Here is a 16,238-nt window from a genome sequence, read left to right as displayed (position 1 = left end):
AGATTCTCAACTATGGAGCAGTTGTCTAAACTGGAGTCCTTAAATTTTTGCTTACGGCAGTGAATTCAGTAAAGGTGGCATATCGGGAAATGTGTGACCTGCTGATGAACAACTGTATAGAATAAATGAAGAAAAAAAAAATTAAGCTTTTGGTCACGGATGCATGGCATGCATCAGTATCAGAGCAGTTCTCTAGATGCTGTACGTAAACTTCTTGAAACAGAATTTGAAATGTGCTTGAGACATGTGCTCCTGTCATCACCAATATGCGTCCTCCTCCAGCTGCAGTGGCATGTGTTGGTAGGGGGAAACTTTGGGTTTTTAGGGAAGCATCTTTAACTAGTTGGTACTGTCCAAGATTTTGAAAGAAAACTATAGCTCCTGCAGTCTTTAATTTAGTTCACTTGAGCATCTGTCAAAGCACAATACCCTTCCCAAAGCTGGAAAACTAGACATGTAAAACATTGACTTACTGCACTAGGTGCCCTTTTTTTGTGGAGGCTGGGACAGGGGAAAACCTTACTAATGACTCATTATAATTTCACTTCTTAAAACAAAGTTGGCAAAATGTCACTTCTGCATTTTTAAAGCTTCTAAATGTACTTCTTCCCTAAACCCTGACAGCTCTTTGTTTTTTGGGTTTTTTTTAATTGTTACTTACAAATTATTATTTACAGAAAGGCTGTCTCCCTATCATGCCTTTTCATTCTATAAGACTAAAGTAGCCTGCTTCCCTCCTTAAGGTTCAGGTTCTCTTAACGCTCCTGTCACTGTCTATCTGCAGCCTGCTCATCCTGTTTGGGGGGGGTGCGGGGGGGGGAAGACTTTAAGGTATCCTTATCACAGAAGGAAAATATGTGAGAATGTGTTCCTGTGTAAGCTGGTGGCCTTGGCTTCTTGTTCCCCTCTGATGAGAGCAAGACTACTGGGCTGGTTGTTTTGTCCCCTTGAGTTGCAATTCCCTTGACTACTGCTTTGATTAGAGTACACAATTAAGGTGGGATTTACCAGAACTATCCTGCAAAATGAGTCTCTGTGACAGAAGGCCCTTTTCACGAAAGGCGGTTCCTGTGAATCCTTCTCCCTGTTCTCCTTTCTTCACCATCAATTCGGACACCAAAACTAAATCAGAAATAAATTGGATAAAACAATGAAGCTAATTTGGCAGCAATACATTTGCATAATCCTTTATTGTGCTTTCATGCTCTAAGCTGTAGATAGGTTAAGTTTGTGATGACCCCAATTTTAAAGAGAATAACAGCATTGATAACTTTAATTTTGCTTCTAATCACTCTTCTGTGCCTTTAGTATTTTAGTATCATTTGGTACAAAGTTCCAGTCTGGCACACAAGATGCAGAAAGCAAAGAGGTAATACAAGAACTACAGGGGATAATTTTTTGATAAAGAACAGTTAATATTTTTAAATGCTTTGCAGTATGAATACTGCAAAAACACTACAAAATAAATAAACCAAATAAATTCCTTTAGCTTTTCAGGGCTAGTTCTGTGTAGGCAAGGAGACGATTAGCTTCAAACTAAACTGTTCTGGGGGAATTTTACAAATCTCTTCTTCCTTTTCTCTGCCCCATTCCTGCATCAGTCCTTTGAGTATACTGGTTGTAATAAAGCTGTTCTGCAGATTTTAAGCTTGAAAATTTTGAGTAAGTGGCCACTTTATTTCCAGACAGTTCATATTTTTCAGCTGAAAATGTCAGTCTCTGAAATGTCCGTTACATGGACTAGCTACCATACTACACACTAACCTTAAATTTCTAGAGACGCATATGAAATGCAAGTACCAGGCTGTTGGGCTGCAGGCTCTTCTTAGGGAGCAAACTTGATTTGCAGTAGGATGTCTGCAGCTGCAGAACTGTTGCCTGTGGAATACCTCATGGCTTTATGCTTCTCTGTGCCACGCAGACACATGCAGAAAACCACTGACAAGAGCTGGCCTAACCCTGCATTTGAGAAGTGTGGAGAGTTGGAGGTTGTTTTTTTTTTTTCTCTTGTGACATAAGGGATACTCAGGAACAGCTGTTAAAAATGCTAATTCTTCATCTTCGGCTGTTTAAAAATCACACATTCTAGCATGTTAGCATGGTAATTGGGGTTTGTGAAGTTCAGTTGCAATACTGAGCCAAAAAATACAGCCTCAAGAGCTGAAGAAGCTTCAGCAGATGCAACGTGGTCAAGTCTTTTCTAAGCTCTTTGTCGCAGCCCTTGGAATATTCCATTTGCCAGCTAGTCATCCCGTATTTACTTCATGTATGAATACACAGGGCTCGAGTCCCAAACAAAAGCTGTTGAGATGCTGTATGGGAACACCAGAACTGAGACCAGGGTGACAGACATGCCGCTGTGACTTCAGTGGAACTCCCCAAATTGTGCAGTAGCAATAAACCTCATCACCCTTCAAACAAAACCAAGCCCGGCTCCTTCAGTGGTTTGGGCTTTTAAGCTGCTTTCCCATTCCTCTGCTTCCTTCTACCTCACCCTCCGAGAAGAAAAGCGAAAAAAAAACCCCACCCTGCCCTCCAGAATATTTGTTCATGAGGTCAGTGAAGCCCTGCTGCCAGTTCTGAGTGCGAGGGACATGGGCTTTAGCGTCACGCTGTCACACAGCACAAAGCCAGTGCCAAAGAGCCACCAGGGCGCCACTATGAAACCTGTGATGGAGCCCCGGCCTGTATCCACCTTATTCCAGTGGCTGGCATTTACTCAACTGCTTCGAGAAGCTCCAGTCACACTTTTTTTTGGTAAATTATCTCAACATCGGTGGCAAGGAGTGGTAACTGCCATACAGCTATACTGTCTACACTGTAATCTCCCCTAATGAGGTGGCTTTCTCAACTTAATTGGTATTGCTTTTTGGTCACTATAGTGGGTATCTTTGGAGAAGACGTAATGAGGGAGAAAACTAGGTCGCTCATGACTAATCTGCTTCCACCGATCTCCCACTCTCCGCCTGGCTGACTGGAGATGTTTCCGTAGCTCAGGATCTAACTCCCGGGCTGCTTCTCTGCCAGCGTGTCCTGCCTTTAGCTCTGGTCCTGCTATTCCGGCAGAGGCCACAGGGGGCTAAGGAAGACTTCTCTTTTTGGAAAACTCTGTCAGGTGTAGCACATAAACAGAAGGAAATGAATAGACGTACATCTGGAATGGGATTTCCATTACATCGCAGCCAGCTAATTACAGTTATTTGCATTAAACAGGCTTGTTATTTATCGTAACTGTTGTTTCGATTTGCGTTCCCTCTTTAAAGGAAAGATACTGTACTTGAAAGACAGTGCTGATGAAAAGGCTGAAGAACACCTGCAGTTTGTGTGAACAGCAGCATTTGTATGTTTTAACATAATGCTCGGAAGTATTTTTAAGCTATCAGGTCCTATGCTGTTGTCCAGTTTTCATTCCTTCTCTGTCACATGATCTCACAGTTCCTGTGGCTTTGCTGTTGTTTTGCTTTTCCTGCACCTCCTTATAAATAAATAAATAAAGTGGCCTAAATAAGTTAGGCTTTAAATGGCAAGCTAGCCTTTATAATTCATGCATAATTGATATGTATTTCCTGGAGAAGCCCTGAACAGGAAAAACAACTCTCAAAGACAGCAGTAACTAGGAAAAGGTTGCCAAATATTTCATCTTCTGTAGGCTTGTTTTGTGTTTCTGTGACTCCTTGAAAAGCAGTCTCTCCTCAAGACAGTTATCTTCGATACCAACATCGGTGTTCATAATCTAGCAATGCTGCATTAAAACATTGGTAAAGAGTCAAAAGGGAACAACTACAAAATAGCCTTAAATGCTACTGAACACCTTAAAAGAACTGATAATTTCTTCTGTCTCCGTTAAGTCCTGTCTCCCTCAGACCACAGCATAGCCTAGTCACACACTTTGTGGCTTTGGAGTTATTCAGCCAGTTTTGAGATATTATCACGGAAGAAAACAAAACAAAGGGGAATTTCCTTCAGAAGACAGATGCCAGCCTCTGTAATGTAATCTTATTTATAATGTACTAATGTAAAAAAAAAAGGTAATGGAGGCACTGTGGACTCAGAAGTGGTAACAGTAAGTGCTACTGATTACACCTACCTGCTCAGTCCTGCAGTCTGGGATGCTGCCAGCAGAGCTACTCATCCCAACCCCAGGCAGAAGCAAGGGCACACCCATGGTGACACCTTACTTATTTTAGCGGAAACTCCCATGCCTTGGGAATTACGGGACTTGCCCTACACATTTGCCTCTCAAGCCAGCTCCTGCAGCCGAACACTGCTTATGGCACAGAGAAGCCTGTATCATCCTGCCTGGGGACCCGGCATGTTCCCCTGGCTTGTGGTGTCTTACCATGAGAGGTTGGCCTGCTGGTACGCATCCATCACGGAGCATGGCCCAACTGCTTTTATCTGTCCGGTACTACTCCGTCTGTCCAGCTAACGTGGCCCTTGGTGGAGTTAAAAATAGCACCTACCTCACGGGTCACTGCAGCACACACCCTGCCACCTCACTGCAGGGGTCTGAGAGAGCGGCAGCGTCCCAACAGCCTGCTCTGTTCCCTAAGAACGTATAAAGCTAAGGTTAAGAAAGCAAATTGCCACCTTTTCTATCAGTAGACTGTATTCGACTGAATCTCACTAAGTCAAGTATATCTGAACTGGACTATCAAGGACCAGAATAGTTCTGTGGATAATACGTTAATAGAATCATAGAATTCTCTAGGTTGGAAGGGACCTTTAAGATCGAGTCCAACCATTAATGTAACACTGACAAAACCCCACCACTAAACCATGTCCCTCAGCACCACGTGTACCCGTCTTTTAAATACCTCCAGGGACGGCGATTCCCTGTGCAGCCTGTTCCGACGCTTGATTAATAATATGAAAGTGAATGTAAAACACCTTTGCTTACATACAATGGGCTCGATCTACTCTTACACAGGTACCAAAAGCTGTAGCTTCTTTTAAAAGTTGATCTGGGTACGGAAGTATGTCAGTAGAGACTTGGCGATACTGGTGTTTTCTCTCATTGGCAACAAGGAATGTAAGCACGGAGAGCTTTGCCTTAAAAAATCCTTCTGCTACCGTCACCTCGTGTGACAACAGAAAAGTAAACAGTCTTGTATAAACTCTTCTTCACAAGCACCCCCTTACAAAACGGGCAACAGCCCCGGGCCTGAGGCGGCCACGGCCCAGCGCTCCCCGGCCCCGCCGCCCACCCGCCCCCTCAGGCCGCCGGGGGGAGCCTGGGCGATGGCTGCAGGAAGCGCCTTTGTCCCGCCGGGGCCGAGGCGGGCCGCCGCCTTCTCCTTCCCCTTCCCCGCCCCTGCCACCGCCCTTTTGCTTTCGCTTTGCCCCCGCTGGCAGCCGGCGGCGCGGCCATGGAGAACGGCGCTGTCTACAACGAGACCACCGAGCCTCAGGCCAAGTCGCCCCGCCGCCCCTTCGGCTGCACCCTGCGGCACCTCTGGGGATGGCGGCTGCCCGCCAAAGCGCTCCAAGCGGTGAGTCCCCTCCCTTCCCCTCCCCTCCTCGCTCCTCAGCCCGGCGGGGAGCGGGGCCGGGGCGGGCGGTTGCCGTATGACTGACTGACTGACTGGCGGCCCGCCCGCCTCCGCCGGCAGCGGCCGGGTGGCCCTGTCGCCTTCCGCCCCGTGGCCGGGGACGTGGCGGGCCTGGCGCGGAGCGAGCACCCCCCGGCAGAATGGCTGCCTGGAGCCGGGGAGAGAAGAGGCCGAAAGCCTCACCGAGGCGGCGGCGGCGGTGCGATGGGGGTGAGGAGCCGGCGCCGCGCCGCCGGCCGGGCGCGCTGCCGCCCTGTCAGCCACCGCCGCCCGGTCTGCCGTACGGGTGTCCCCGCTTGCCCAAAGTGCGGGTTTGGAGACCTCTGGATTTAGGGCAGCCTCCCCCCGCGTCGCTTAAAAATAGAACTTTACACCAGCTGGGGGAGATGGCGGTGCAGAGGCTTCAGGGGAGATACTGCCGTGGGTCAGGGAAGGGCCGGCTCCACCAGAAGGCCCGGCCTCGAAGTGCGGCAGAGTCGAAGCCCACTTTTGGTGGTGGTCACTGAAGGGGCACAGGCTCATACCTCGGCTGGAAAGCTGGCACGGTGTCCTACAACACCATTGCCCCTCCAGGTTCAGATTGTTTTACGGTGGGGGAGTGACTGGCTTGTCCCTTTCCCACCTTCTGGCTCCAGCAGCAGGTGCTGACGTGTGGTGGTCGGCTGCCATCAAGGTTCGGTGCTGTAGCTGGCACAGTTCAGCTGCCTGCTGTCGTTACGGCTTAAAATCAAGGGAAACTTAGTATTTTCTCCTGAGGATAGATGATAACAGGAGGTAGCAGCCGTTGGTGGAAGCTCAGGGTAGGGCCGTAGAACTGGGAAGGGCTTGCTGGTTCATCAGGTCTGGACCTCCCTCTCCTGCTGCACCTGCAGCCCGTTTGTAAGCTAAAATCAGGGCTCTCGTTTCTCCCATGACTCGTGGTAGAACATTGCACCAGAAACATGCAGTGTTGATGGTGGCGTATTGTACGGGACATCACAGTGCCTCACTTTGTGTTGGGCAGTCCTGTGCCCACCGGGAAATAAAAGGCTTATATTCTGCTGCTTTTTGCTATGTGTAACATTATTCCTGAACGCGCTCTGCAGCTGGGGGCACAATTCAGACTCCTGTCAGTTCTGCGCTCTTCCAAAATGTGCCATCACAACTGCTGATAAGCTCGCGAAGAGAGCATCATTCTTAATTACTGGCAGGGCGGTAGTGAAACTGCCAGTGGGAAAGGGCAGCTGACTGTAAATGTGTGTCAGGGTAGATTTTCCAGCCAGCAAAGTGGCTTTTTAGTCAGATGTCTCGTGCTTACGGGAATTGTAGGTGATTTCCAACCCTTTCTCATTACTTCACCATTGCAGAAAAGAGGACATACGGTTTTTAAACTTTGTCTTACACACAGTCAAAACTCTCAACCAGAAACATAAGATTATTGAGTGCTGGCGATGACAACACTGCCAAAAATAATGTTTTCTAAGAGTGTTTAAAAAAATCACACCCAAGAATGCTTTACATAAATAAATATAATAGGACATAAACTTCTAATTCATCTACAGGAGATTAATAAAGTAAGACCGGCTGGCTGTTGCTCACAGACAAGCAGATCATTTATATAAGTAGTTTCACTGACTAAAATAAACTATTACGTATGCAAATTTACTGGTGTACCAAAGTCTTAAACTGTTTATCTGAAGAGAGGCATTATTTAAAAAGCTTTCTAAGTAGAAAAAAGAAAAGTTCGATTATCCTAAAGAGGATGGATAGCTGCTTGATATGCTCCTAAAGAATTACCGGTTTATGGCCTGTACCTGTCCTTCAACAAGAGGAAAAAGAAAATGGAAATATAGTCATTCACCCTCCTAATTTCCAACAGTTTCCCCCCCCTTTTTCTTTCTCTTTACTAAAATGCACAGATCTTGGAGTTCTTGGTCAAAACACTTTGAGCAAGTCCCAGAAATTACTGCAGGTGGAAGCATCAGTATCTCCAGTAAGAGAAATATTCCTGTTTTGGGAAAGTGTTGATTTTTGGAAATGCCAATGATGGTGATGGTTGTTAACATCTATTAGCCTTGTATTACAATAGCGATTGTAAATTGCTACTGGGATTATGCAGTGATAATCACTGGTGTGGACTGCTCAACAGGTTATTACACTCAGAAAATCAGCTGTCTTCATTATAGAAGTGATTTTATAAACCACTGTGAAATCACCTGCAGAAAACCAGTTTCTAGACCTTAGAAATGCTTTTCTTCTGATTAATAATGGCATACATTGTAATCTTAGCCTGCCTTATTAAAGCTTTTTGGGCAAATGAAACAAGGAAAATGTAACTGCCCAAAAGATGCGGGGAGGCATGCTAATTGCAGGGCTTTCTAGATTTTTTAAATTATTTTTTATATATATATATAGGTGGAATGTTTTTATTAGTCTGTGAGTCATTCACATTTTGCACAAAGGTAAATGGCACAGCGCATGTTGTGCCAAGATTGAGGTAGGAACAAATTCTTATCTAAAGCAAAAACGATCGTCATCAGCTATTGTTTGACTTTAACAAAAATGCCTTAACTGGCAGGGAAAATTGTGATTCAGTCTTAAACATCTGCTCTTTTTCTGAGCTGTTCGCTTCCTATAGCAGCCCTGATTGCGGAGACTTACAGAATTAATATGTGCACCCATCTCAACTAGAAGATTTTGTACTGGGAAAACCACTGCTGAGCATTTTCACGGGCCTGTTGGAAAGTTTGTTGATTTGCTTTATTTTTGCAGCATTCTTTTGTAGCCTTTCACTTATTAAATCTAGAAACTTGACACTTGTGTGGAAACTTGCAAGAGTAATGTCAGTATCAATGAATAACTTGCTGTTAAGGGACAGATTTCTGGCGTACATATGGACAGATAGGACTAATAATTAACAGGAAAAAAAAAAAAGGAGAAGTTAAAAACTGCATCTCCAACGCTGCTTTTCCCTTTACAGCACATGAGAAGGCAAGCAGTGCATGTGTATGGTGAGGTGTGGAATTTCCTGCAGGAACCAGCAAGCCTGGTGCCAGCCTCTCTGTGTCCCCGTGCGTGCTCTGAACCGTGCCCTGACCTACCTGCCGGGTCACCTCTGCCTGCCCGCCAGCGCTGGCACTGCAGCGGCGCAGGGCTCGGGGCGAGAGGGAAGGAAGGTGGTGGTGGCGGCTGCCTGCTTTTCTCTTCAGGTGTTACCCTGAGCTTCAGGGTGAAAGAAAATCTGCCCACAAGGTTAGCTCCCAAGAAAATGAGGAACTGCTGAGCTGCCCCTCTTCGCTCGTTATTGATGGCTCAAACAAAAGCAGTAGTGATATTCGGGGTATCGGCTGCTAGGGATTCTCCATGGGATCGGGGTGGAGAAGGCAGATGTTAAAAAAACAGAAGGAGCTTTGGCTGCTTCATATAAGGCTGTAGAGGCCTGCGCTCATCCCAGGGCTAACGCTGATGGATGAAGTTGGATCTCCAGCAGAACAGTTCTTGGGAAGCTGAATGAAATGTGGGAATCTCCTGGCTTGTTTAAAGCAGCTCGTGTATTTGCACTGTATCTAATAGCGGGATATTACTAAAATGCAGATGAGTAAGAGAGAGGATAATCTTCTGGCTAATACTAGAAAAAACTTCTTGCTATGCTCTATAGCTGTAACTATATATAAACTAAAGTTAAGAACTACTCTTTTAGTGGTATTTAAATTTTTATTTTTTTTTTGTAGCAGGACAACAGAATAATCCCTTTTGTTTCTCATAGTGATATCAAGAAGTAGGTTAAGAAACCCAAGCAGAACTCTCTGGCAGCTTATAAATGTGCTGTTGATACACTACTTTAATCAAAGTTCTTCAAACCAAAGCTTTTTTAATGATGTACTCTATTTTGTTATTCAGTTTATTAATAAAAAATTGAATATTGACTCGGACAAGTCCCACGTAGGACTTTACTTCGTAAATCTAATTTATTTGACCCTGAACCCTTTATAGCTACTCTTTGAGTGGGATTTTTTTTTCTACTTGTTTGTACACTCAGCAGAGAGGTTTTTTTCAGTTATTCAGATCATGTTATGGTTATCTGGGCTTATAAATTCTCTTAAGGGCAGGTTTATTTTCTTTCTGTTCTGTTTCATCCCAGGTGAATGTGATGGCATTCAGTTTTCAGTGCTGATAAAAAGAGCTAGAACTATACGTGAAAACATATCTCACACTTTAGCTGACCTCGTGAAAAATGTGAAACTGGAAGTCATTGGACACAGCTGTAAGCACATCTTTCGAAATGCAAAACAATACTTAAAAATTGGAAATTCAGAGTTCAAAACATTCCTTGGGCAGCCATTGTAGTCACTGGTTTAGGTGCGAGGGCTGCTGAGAGGTTTGCCTCGCCAGCCGCTGCGGGAGAGAAGGGAAGTATGTGGAGGCCTGATAGTAATATTGCAGTTTCCCAGCTCGGGTTCTTTCCCTTTCTGAGATCCTGTTTACTTTACATGATTGCAGTGTTTTCAAAACATGATACTTTGAAGTGCCCTTCTGAGCTCTGGCTTAGCAGGGGGGAATTTATAGTTCCCATGTGCTAAATTGTTGTTCTTATTTTTACTGTCTGAAAACTAAAACCAAAGTCTGGTGGTTATTTTCCAAGAACAATTCTGAATTTTAGAATTTGATTTTTTAATTATTTTTTTTTAAAAAAGAACTGTCGACCTCATTATTGCCCATATACTCTTATTAAAAATATGGTCATCGTCCTTAAATCAGCCTCAATTTCATGACCAAGTCTGATTCCTACTAATGGTTTTGTTTTAATTTGGTGAACTCCTTACTATAAGGATCTAGAACCCTGTGTCAACTTTATGGGAAGAAGGAAACTAGCAAGGAGTGGCCAAAATGAGAGAATGTTTAAATAAAGCAATATTCTTTCCTGTACAATAAAATAGTAGAAAATCTAGCAGCAGATGTGTGGTGACTGTATAGGAGTTAACTCTTGTTCTTTCCTCAAAATATGCTGTGGTAGGAAGGTGAACATAAGCTTCTGCCTAGATTAAACACTGTCCAATACGGCTTAAACGTAGTTTAAAGTTTTGGTTCCTATAAGTACAGCTGAGCTTCTGTCATTACTGGTTCATAAGCACGTCAGCTATTAGCTACATGCGCTTTCTCTGAAGTTTTATTAAGGGAGGTAACGTCAGCTGTTAACTTTCAGGGAGGTTGTTGACTGTGTCAGTGCCATCCAGTTTCCCCCTCTGCCCTGAACCCAAATGCATTTCAAATTAAGTGCAGTTTAAGTAGTTAGCAATAGCGTTTTTGCTTGTTCTGAGTGGGATGTGTGCTCTCCACGCTGCCAGCCTCCTCTGCTTCCAACTGGCAATTGCACAAAACCACAGATCGGGAATCTTGACTGCCTAATCAATAAGCCTGTATTTGGCGGTGTGTGCTCAGCTTACCTGAGTGTAGTTTATCGACCAACTTTAATAGCAAGTGTACACCATGTCACTATATAATTATTTCTGCCTGTAAGAACATAGTGCAGAATTTTACCAGGTTCTTTGTAAATTGAAGGGGTTTTTTACAGCTGTCTTTATTAATGTTCGTATCGCAGACATCTATTTGCTGAAGATATTAGAGACTCGATCCAACTCAAGCATGTTATTTTTTGCAGATTCTCTCTCTTCTGGCTGTTATTTGTGAAGAAATTGTGGAGGATTGTATCAAGTGTGGAGGACTTTACTTCTTTGAATTCACAAGCTGCAGCGCCTTTCTTTTGAGCCTCCTCATCCTGTGTGTATATTGCACTGATGTATACGAAACGTTTGGCGAAGAAAAAGTACAGAAAGTGGTAAGGAAATATTTAAAAAAAAAAAAAACCAAAAAAACCCCACACAAACCACAAACCATTTCTTTCAAGTTTAAGACTACCGCAAAGTGAAAAGGTTATACAGAATGAATCTCCTTTTCTGCTCTATTTAAAAGGCAGATTAAGGTAGCTTACAGTTAAAAAATGAGTCAACTTTGAGAATCCCTTTTATATTAACAGCTTTCCTAAAATTGTGCTGGTTACCTGCAGGATTTTAGGACTCGTGTGAAAGTCTTTCACGCAGACTAATGCGACTGCATAGTCATCACATGTACGTACGGAACAGTTTACTGCAGGCATGATACTTGTAACTTGCCTGTTTACCCTGTCTGTTTTCCTACTGGGTGTAGCCAACCTCCCTTTTGGTAATAACCATACTCATTACAGTTTATGCTTTTATATTTCAGAAGACCCAACAGTGGTACAAAGTTGCTCTGTAAAGTCAGGAAGAATATTATACTGTCTTAAGAGTGTCCCTTCCTATTTTTCTTCAGAGCAAACGGGAGGTTTTTTTACGTGAAGATACAGATAAGGGAGTGTAGTAAGAGATTTGAATGAGCACGTTTACTTACAGGTTTCTGATTTCCCAAATGTTTTACATGGGGAATAATGCTAGCATGGTTGACCTAAGCTTGAATTTGATTGTGAAAAAATGTTAGATGAAATGAATGAAATACTTAAAGAAGACAAAAACAGGGAAGTATGTAACGCAGACTCTTCTAAATAGTTGATAATGTTGAATGTTGTTTGGAATGTAGTTGTAAAATATATTTTCTGAAGCTTCCATTAGCATCAAAGTTTCAAAGCATGAATTCACTGGCAGATTAACTCAGCTGCTACTGTGATGCTTGTTCTTTTTCAAGTAGTGTATCTACAATTCTGTAACATTGATTTTTTTTTTTTATATATTTGCAGAATTTTTGGGCCATGGTAGCCATAGGTGTCTGGTTTCTGTTAGCATCAATAGTGCTTGCTGCGACCAGCTCTGGGTCTGCTGTTGAAAAAGCTGCATGTGTAAGTCTTAAAATAGTGGGATTTACTTTGTATTTGTCTTATGTGTTAATTTCTCTGCCCTCTAAACTTCACTCAATTTGCAGGGAACAGAACTCAGTGCATTGTGATGTTTCAGGAGGAATTGGCTGTTTCAGATCTTCCAGAAATTTACTGTAGGAAATCCAAAGAGCAGGCATTCCTCGGGATTTCTAGAAAGCTCCGTGTGCACTTGCAGCTCCCTAGCATTTGCGGCTTGCCTCTGGGCTCCTCAGACTTCACTGCCTTGGCTTCATATTATTCCCTGTCATCTGTCACTGTTTTGACATTGCCATCTCTCACGCCTTCCCCAGTTCTCTGATATCCTCATCTCTGAAATGCTTATTTTTTTCCTTTCATTGTCCTTTCATAATGCCACCCCCTCACAAAGTCAGCAAGAAACCATGGCTTTTGCCAGGCGTTACATGGCATATGTGGAGAATGCTGACTTGCAAACACTGCAGTAGTTTCCTCAGTGACAGAAAAAGTTAGAAGAGCAATAGGGCACGGATCTCCCAGGGAGCACTGAAGAGGCTCAGGGCAAGGCACTGAAGATGCTTTGGGATGCTGTGAATGTTGTAGTTCCTCACTCATTTGGCACTTCTTTAGAATAACCTTAGAATAGTGAATATGTGAGTTTAAAAGATCAAATTCTGATTTTATTATTGAATGAGAAAAAAATGAGTTAGAAAAGAAAGGAAAATAATTCTGTTCCACAGGCAGCATGAGCTGTTAGAGATACACAATTTTGTATTAGTCATCTTCCGTGATGTTGGTCTATTCAGACCTAATGATTTGTTTATAACGTCTTTCAGGTTTTTTTCTGGAGCTGGAAAAACAGAAACTATTGTGATTTAAGACTTACTAGTGTCGAATTGCTTTGGGACAAACCAGTCGTGTAAAATCTAGGTAGAAGTTAGAGTAATGCATGTTTCTTTCCTTATTTGAAAGAAGCTGCTAAGAACAACCTTCTTACTGCTATCTTGCAATGACTAATAATGAAATGTCATTAATGAAATGTCATCAACAAAATGTCATTTCATTCCCCCTTGCTGACCAAGTAAGGACTTGCTTAGGGTCTGCAGATTTTATCTCCCTTCACATTCCATGTTTTACTCTCCTTCATTTATTCCCTTTAATCAGCAGCCATCTCTTGGATAAATACTCTGCTATACCACCAAAGCCATGCTTCTGTAATAACTAATTTTTGTAATAAAATTAATATATTTTACTATTAAGGTCTGTTTAGAACATATTGTAAAGTTCACACTTGATTAAGAGAAGGAGAACTGTAAAAATTTTTGCATTAAATATGCTAGAATTATCTGATCTGTTTCTAATATAAATGGAACTACCGATTTGAGGAGGACTGTAATCTTAATATGTAAGTGTTACTAACTTATGTGAATAGTCCAGCAAATCTCTCCAAACAATGTTAGAATACTGTTAATGTTTGTACATTTTAAAATCATATATTTCTTTCGCTTTCACAGGCATTTGGATTTCTTGCAAGTGGTGCATTTTTAGCTGAAATTATTGTAGAGTATTTTCTCAGTCGGAAACAAAACGTCGACAGACACACTGAAAATCCTGGCAACACTCAGAATGCCACAGAAAATCAGCCACTGAATAAACAAAGCTAACTTTCTGGAATTATTTCTTTTTTTTTTTTTTTTTTTGAATGGAGCAAACTAAAACGAACTTTCGGTGCACTGTAGGTAACAACTTCTGTCTCTTCATTTTAATCAATTTTGTACGCACCGCTCATCACAAATTTTTATAGATCCTTAGGTCAAGTAATGGCATCTTAAGCATCATGTTCTAAGGTAACTGGTCCTGCTTAATAACTTGTCCTGCCGTCTGTCCAGGTGACGTACGTTAAAAAAACCTGTGTCTAAGTAGAGTAACTTCAGGACAACAGTGTGCTGATTTGATTTTGACAGAGATGACTAATAAAGGTTTATGCGTGATCCATAAATTCCAAGCTATACCCTAAAGGTATTTTCCATATAAATGGACCAGATACTTCTCTTATGAGTTATAAATTAGTACAGTGGAATTCATTTTTGTACTTACTGGTCAAACTGTGAATGTGAAAGGGATACCTAATCAGAGCCTTACAGAAATGCTTATCCTTACATAAGGGTTTTTGGTTTTACTGTTCATGCGCCTCAGTTCTGTCTCTGTAGATCAGTTTAATGGAACAGCGAGTGTAGGGGGTTTATGGGGAGGGTAATGTAATGGTATATTAAGGAGACAGTTTTGCACCCCATGATTGTCAAAGTTTGGACTTGTATGCCAGAATCATCTTTCAGACTGTTTCAAAACCTATAAAAGTTGCAGGAAGAAACTTGAAAAGCCAGCTCAGAGAGGAAAAAGATGAAGAATAAATATTTTCACGAAGTAACCCCAAAAGTGGCAATCTGAACATCAATGGGAAAAATGTTACAGCACGCTGGTACTATCCTGTTGAATAATACTTGCAGGGTTAATACCACGTGCAGCTTGTTTATGCCTAGTAAATGGTGAGTTTTACCAGAATGGTTATGGACCCCACCATTTTCTTTGTTTGTAAATATGGCTTTAGCTTGAGACTTCTTGCTACTGACTAAGTCAGTTGGTAAACAGGTAAATAAGCACTTGTACCCTTGATTTGTCTTAAAAGCGATGGCTGTCGGACTGCAAGAAACACTACTGATGCAACACGTATCAGACGAGTGACAGACGTATCAGTCCCGATGTTGATGGCTGTAAAAGAAATGAAGTGGTGAAAAGGTGTTTTTCAGATGTCTGAGGTAGAAGCATGACTGCTAGACCTCGCTTAAGAGATAAGCCTTCAAAAGTAGGGCAAATTGCTGTACGCCAGGAGATGTTCCAAAATACCAAAGCAAAGGAGAAAAAGCTGATTATGCAAAAACAGTTCTTGTTTGCGCGCTTGTGGCATTTGCCGTGTCTTCCAGGCATTAACTCCATTTCATCAATACCCTAGTCTGATAAATGTAGAGTCCTGTAACCTGTTGTGGCAGCATTGAGACTAAGCCCTCCAGAAATCGGCTGAGCAAGCTGTATTTGGAAAAGGACGAGGAAGCTGTTGTAAGGCAAAGGACTGTAAAAGAAGGTCAGAGTTTTTTTTCCAGTGCTGCCACTTTCTGATCAATGTGAGTTTGTGATGTTCTCTCTCTAAGCTCTGAGATTTAAGCCTAACACTACACTTTGCTTGCAGGGTGTAAAATCAAAACACCAAGTTTAAGCTGTAGCTTGGTTTCAGAGCCATGCATAAAAGGCATAATTTCCTTCATAGAATTTCCTGCTTTGTGAAGAAGAAATGCTCTTTGGACTGCCTTTTTTTTTTTTTTAACTGTATTTATTAGTGTCTGTTTGCATTAAAACCTGATCTCAGTCTAGGTGAACAGAGCTTGCTGTCTCTGAAAACTGGGTAGTTTAGAGATGTTTTGTTTACAAGCCATGCTACTGGTGATATGAAACTTGCCATAATAAGAAATATTTTTGCTATGATTTGCAGTGTCTTACTTTAGGGATTGTGTCCCTATCTATGATTAACTTTCTAAGGGAGTTTTTTATTGCCCAGGACTCTACTGAAATTGTTTTCACATCACAATATCTGTAGTCTCTAAATCTTGATCTATAATTAAAAGCTGTAAATATAGCGTAAGAGTAACACTGTGCTGCTGATATTTATTAAGCAATGCAGCATCACAATGGGACTTTTATCGTGAGGTAATTTTTCTTGTAATTTTTCTTAGCTTGAAAATATAGGAGTCCTGGGTTTTAGTTGCTTTGCTGTAGACTTTTCCCCACCCAAG

General features: G+C 42.4%; 1 protein-coding gene across 1 annotated transcript; it reads left to right on the top strand.

Annotated features, from left to right (window-relative positions):
- The first annotated feature begins 5,343 nt into the window (after nt 1-5,343).
- Nucleotides 5,344-14,387, top strand: CMTM6 (CKLF like MARVEL transmembrane domain containing 6). The gene is made up of 4 exons (XM_074575116.1): nt 5,344-5,492; nt 11,191-11,367; nt 12,301-12,399; nt 13,908-14,387. Exons 1-4 carry the CDS (start codon nt 5,370-5,372, stop codon nt 14,055-14,057), a joined length of 549 nt encoding a protein of 182 aa, XP_074431217.1. The 5' UTR covers nt 5,344-5,369; the 3' UTR covers nt 14,058-14,387.
- Nucleotides 14,388-16,238: the final 1,851 nt, after the last annotated feature.

This window comes from Larus michahellis, chromosome 2 (genome assembly GCF_964199755.1).
Source record: "Larus michahellis chromosome 2, bLarMic1.1, whole genome shotgun sequence".
Classification (NCBI taxonomy): Eukaryota; Metazoa; Chordata; class Aves; order Charadriiformes; family Laridae; genus Larus; species Larus michahellis.
Note: the sequence above shows the minus strand (reverse complement) of the source record. Positions and strands in the feature narration are given on the sequence as shown.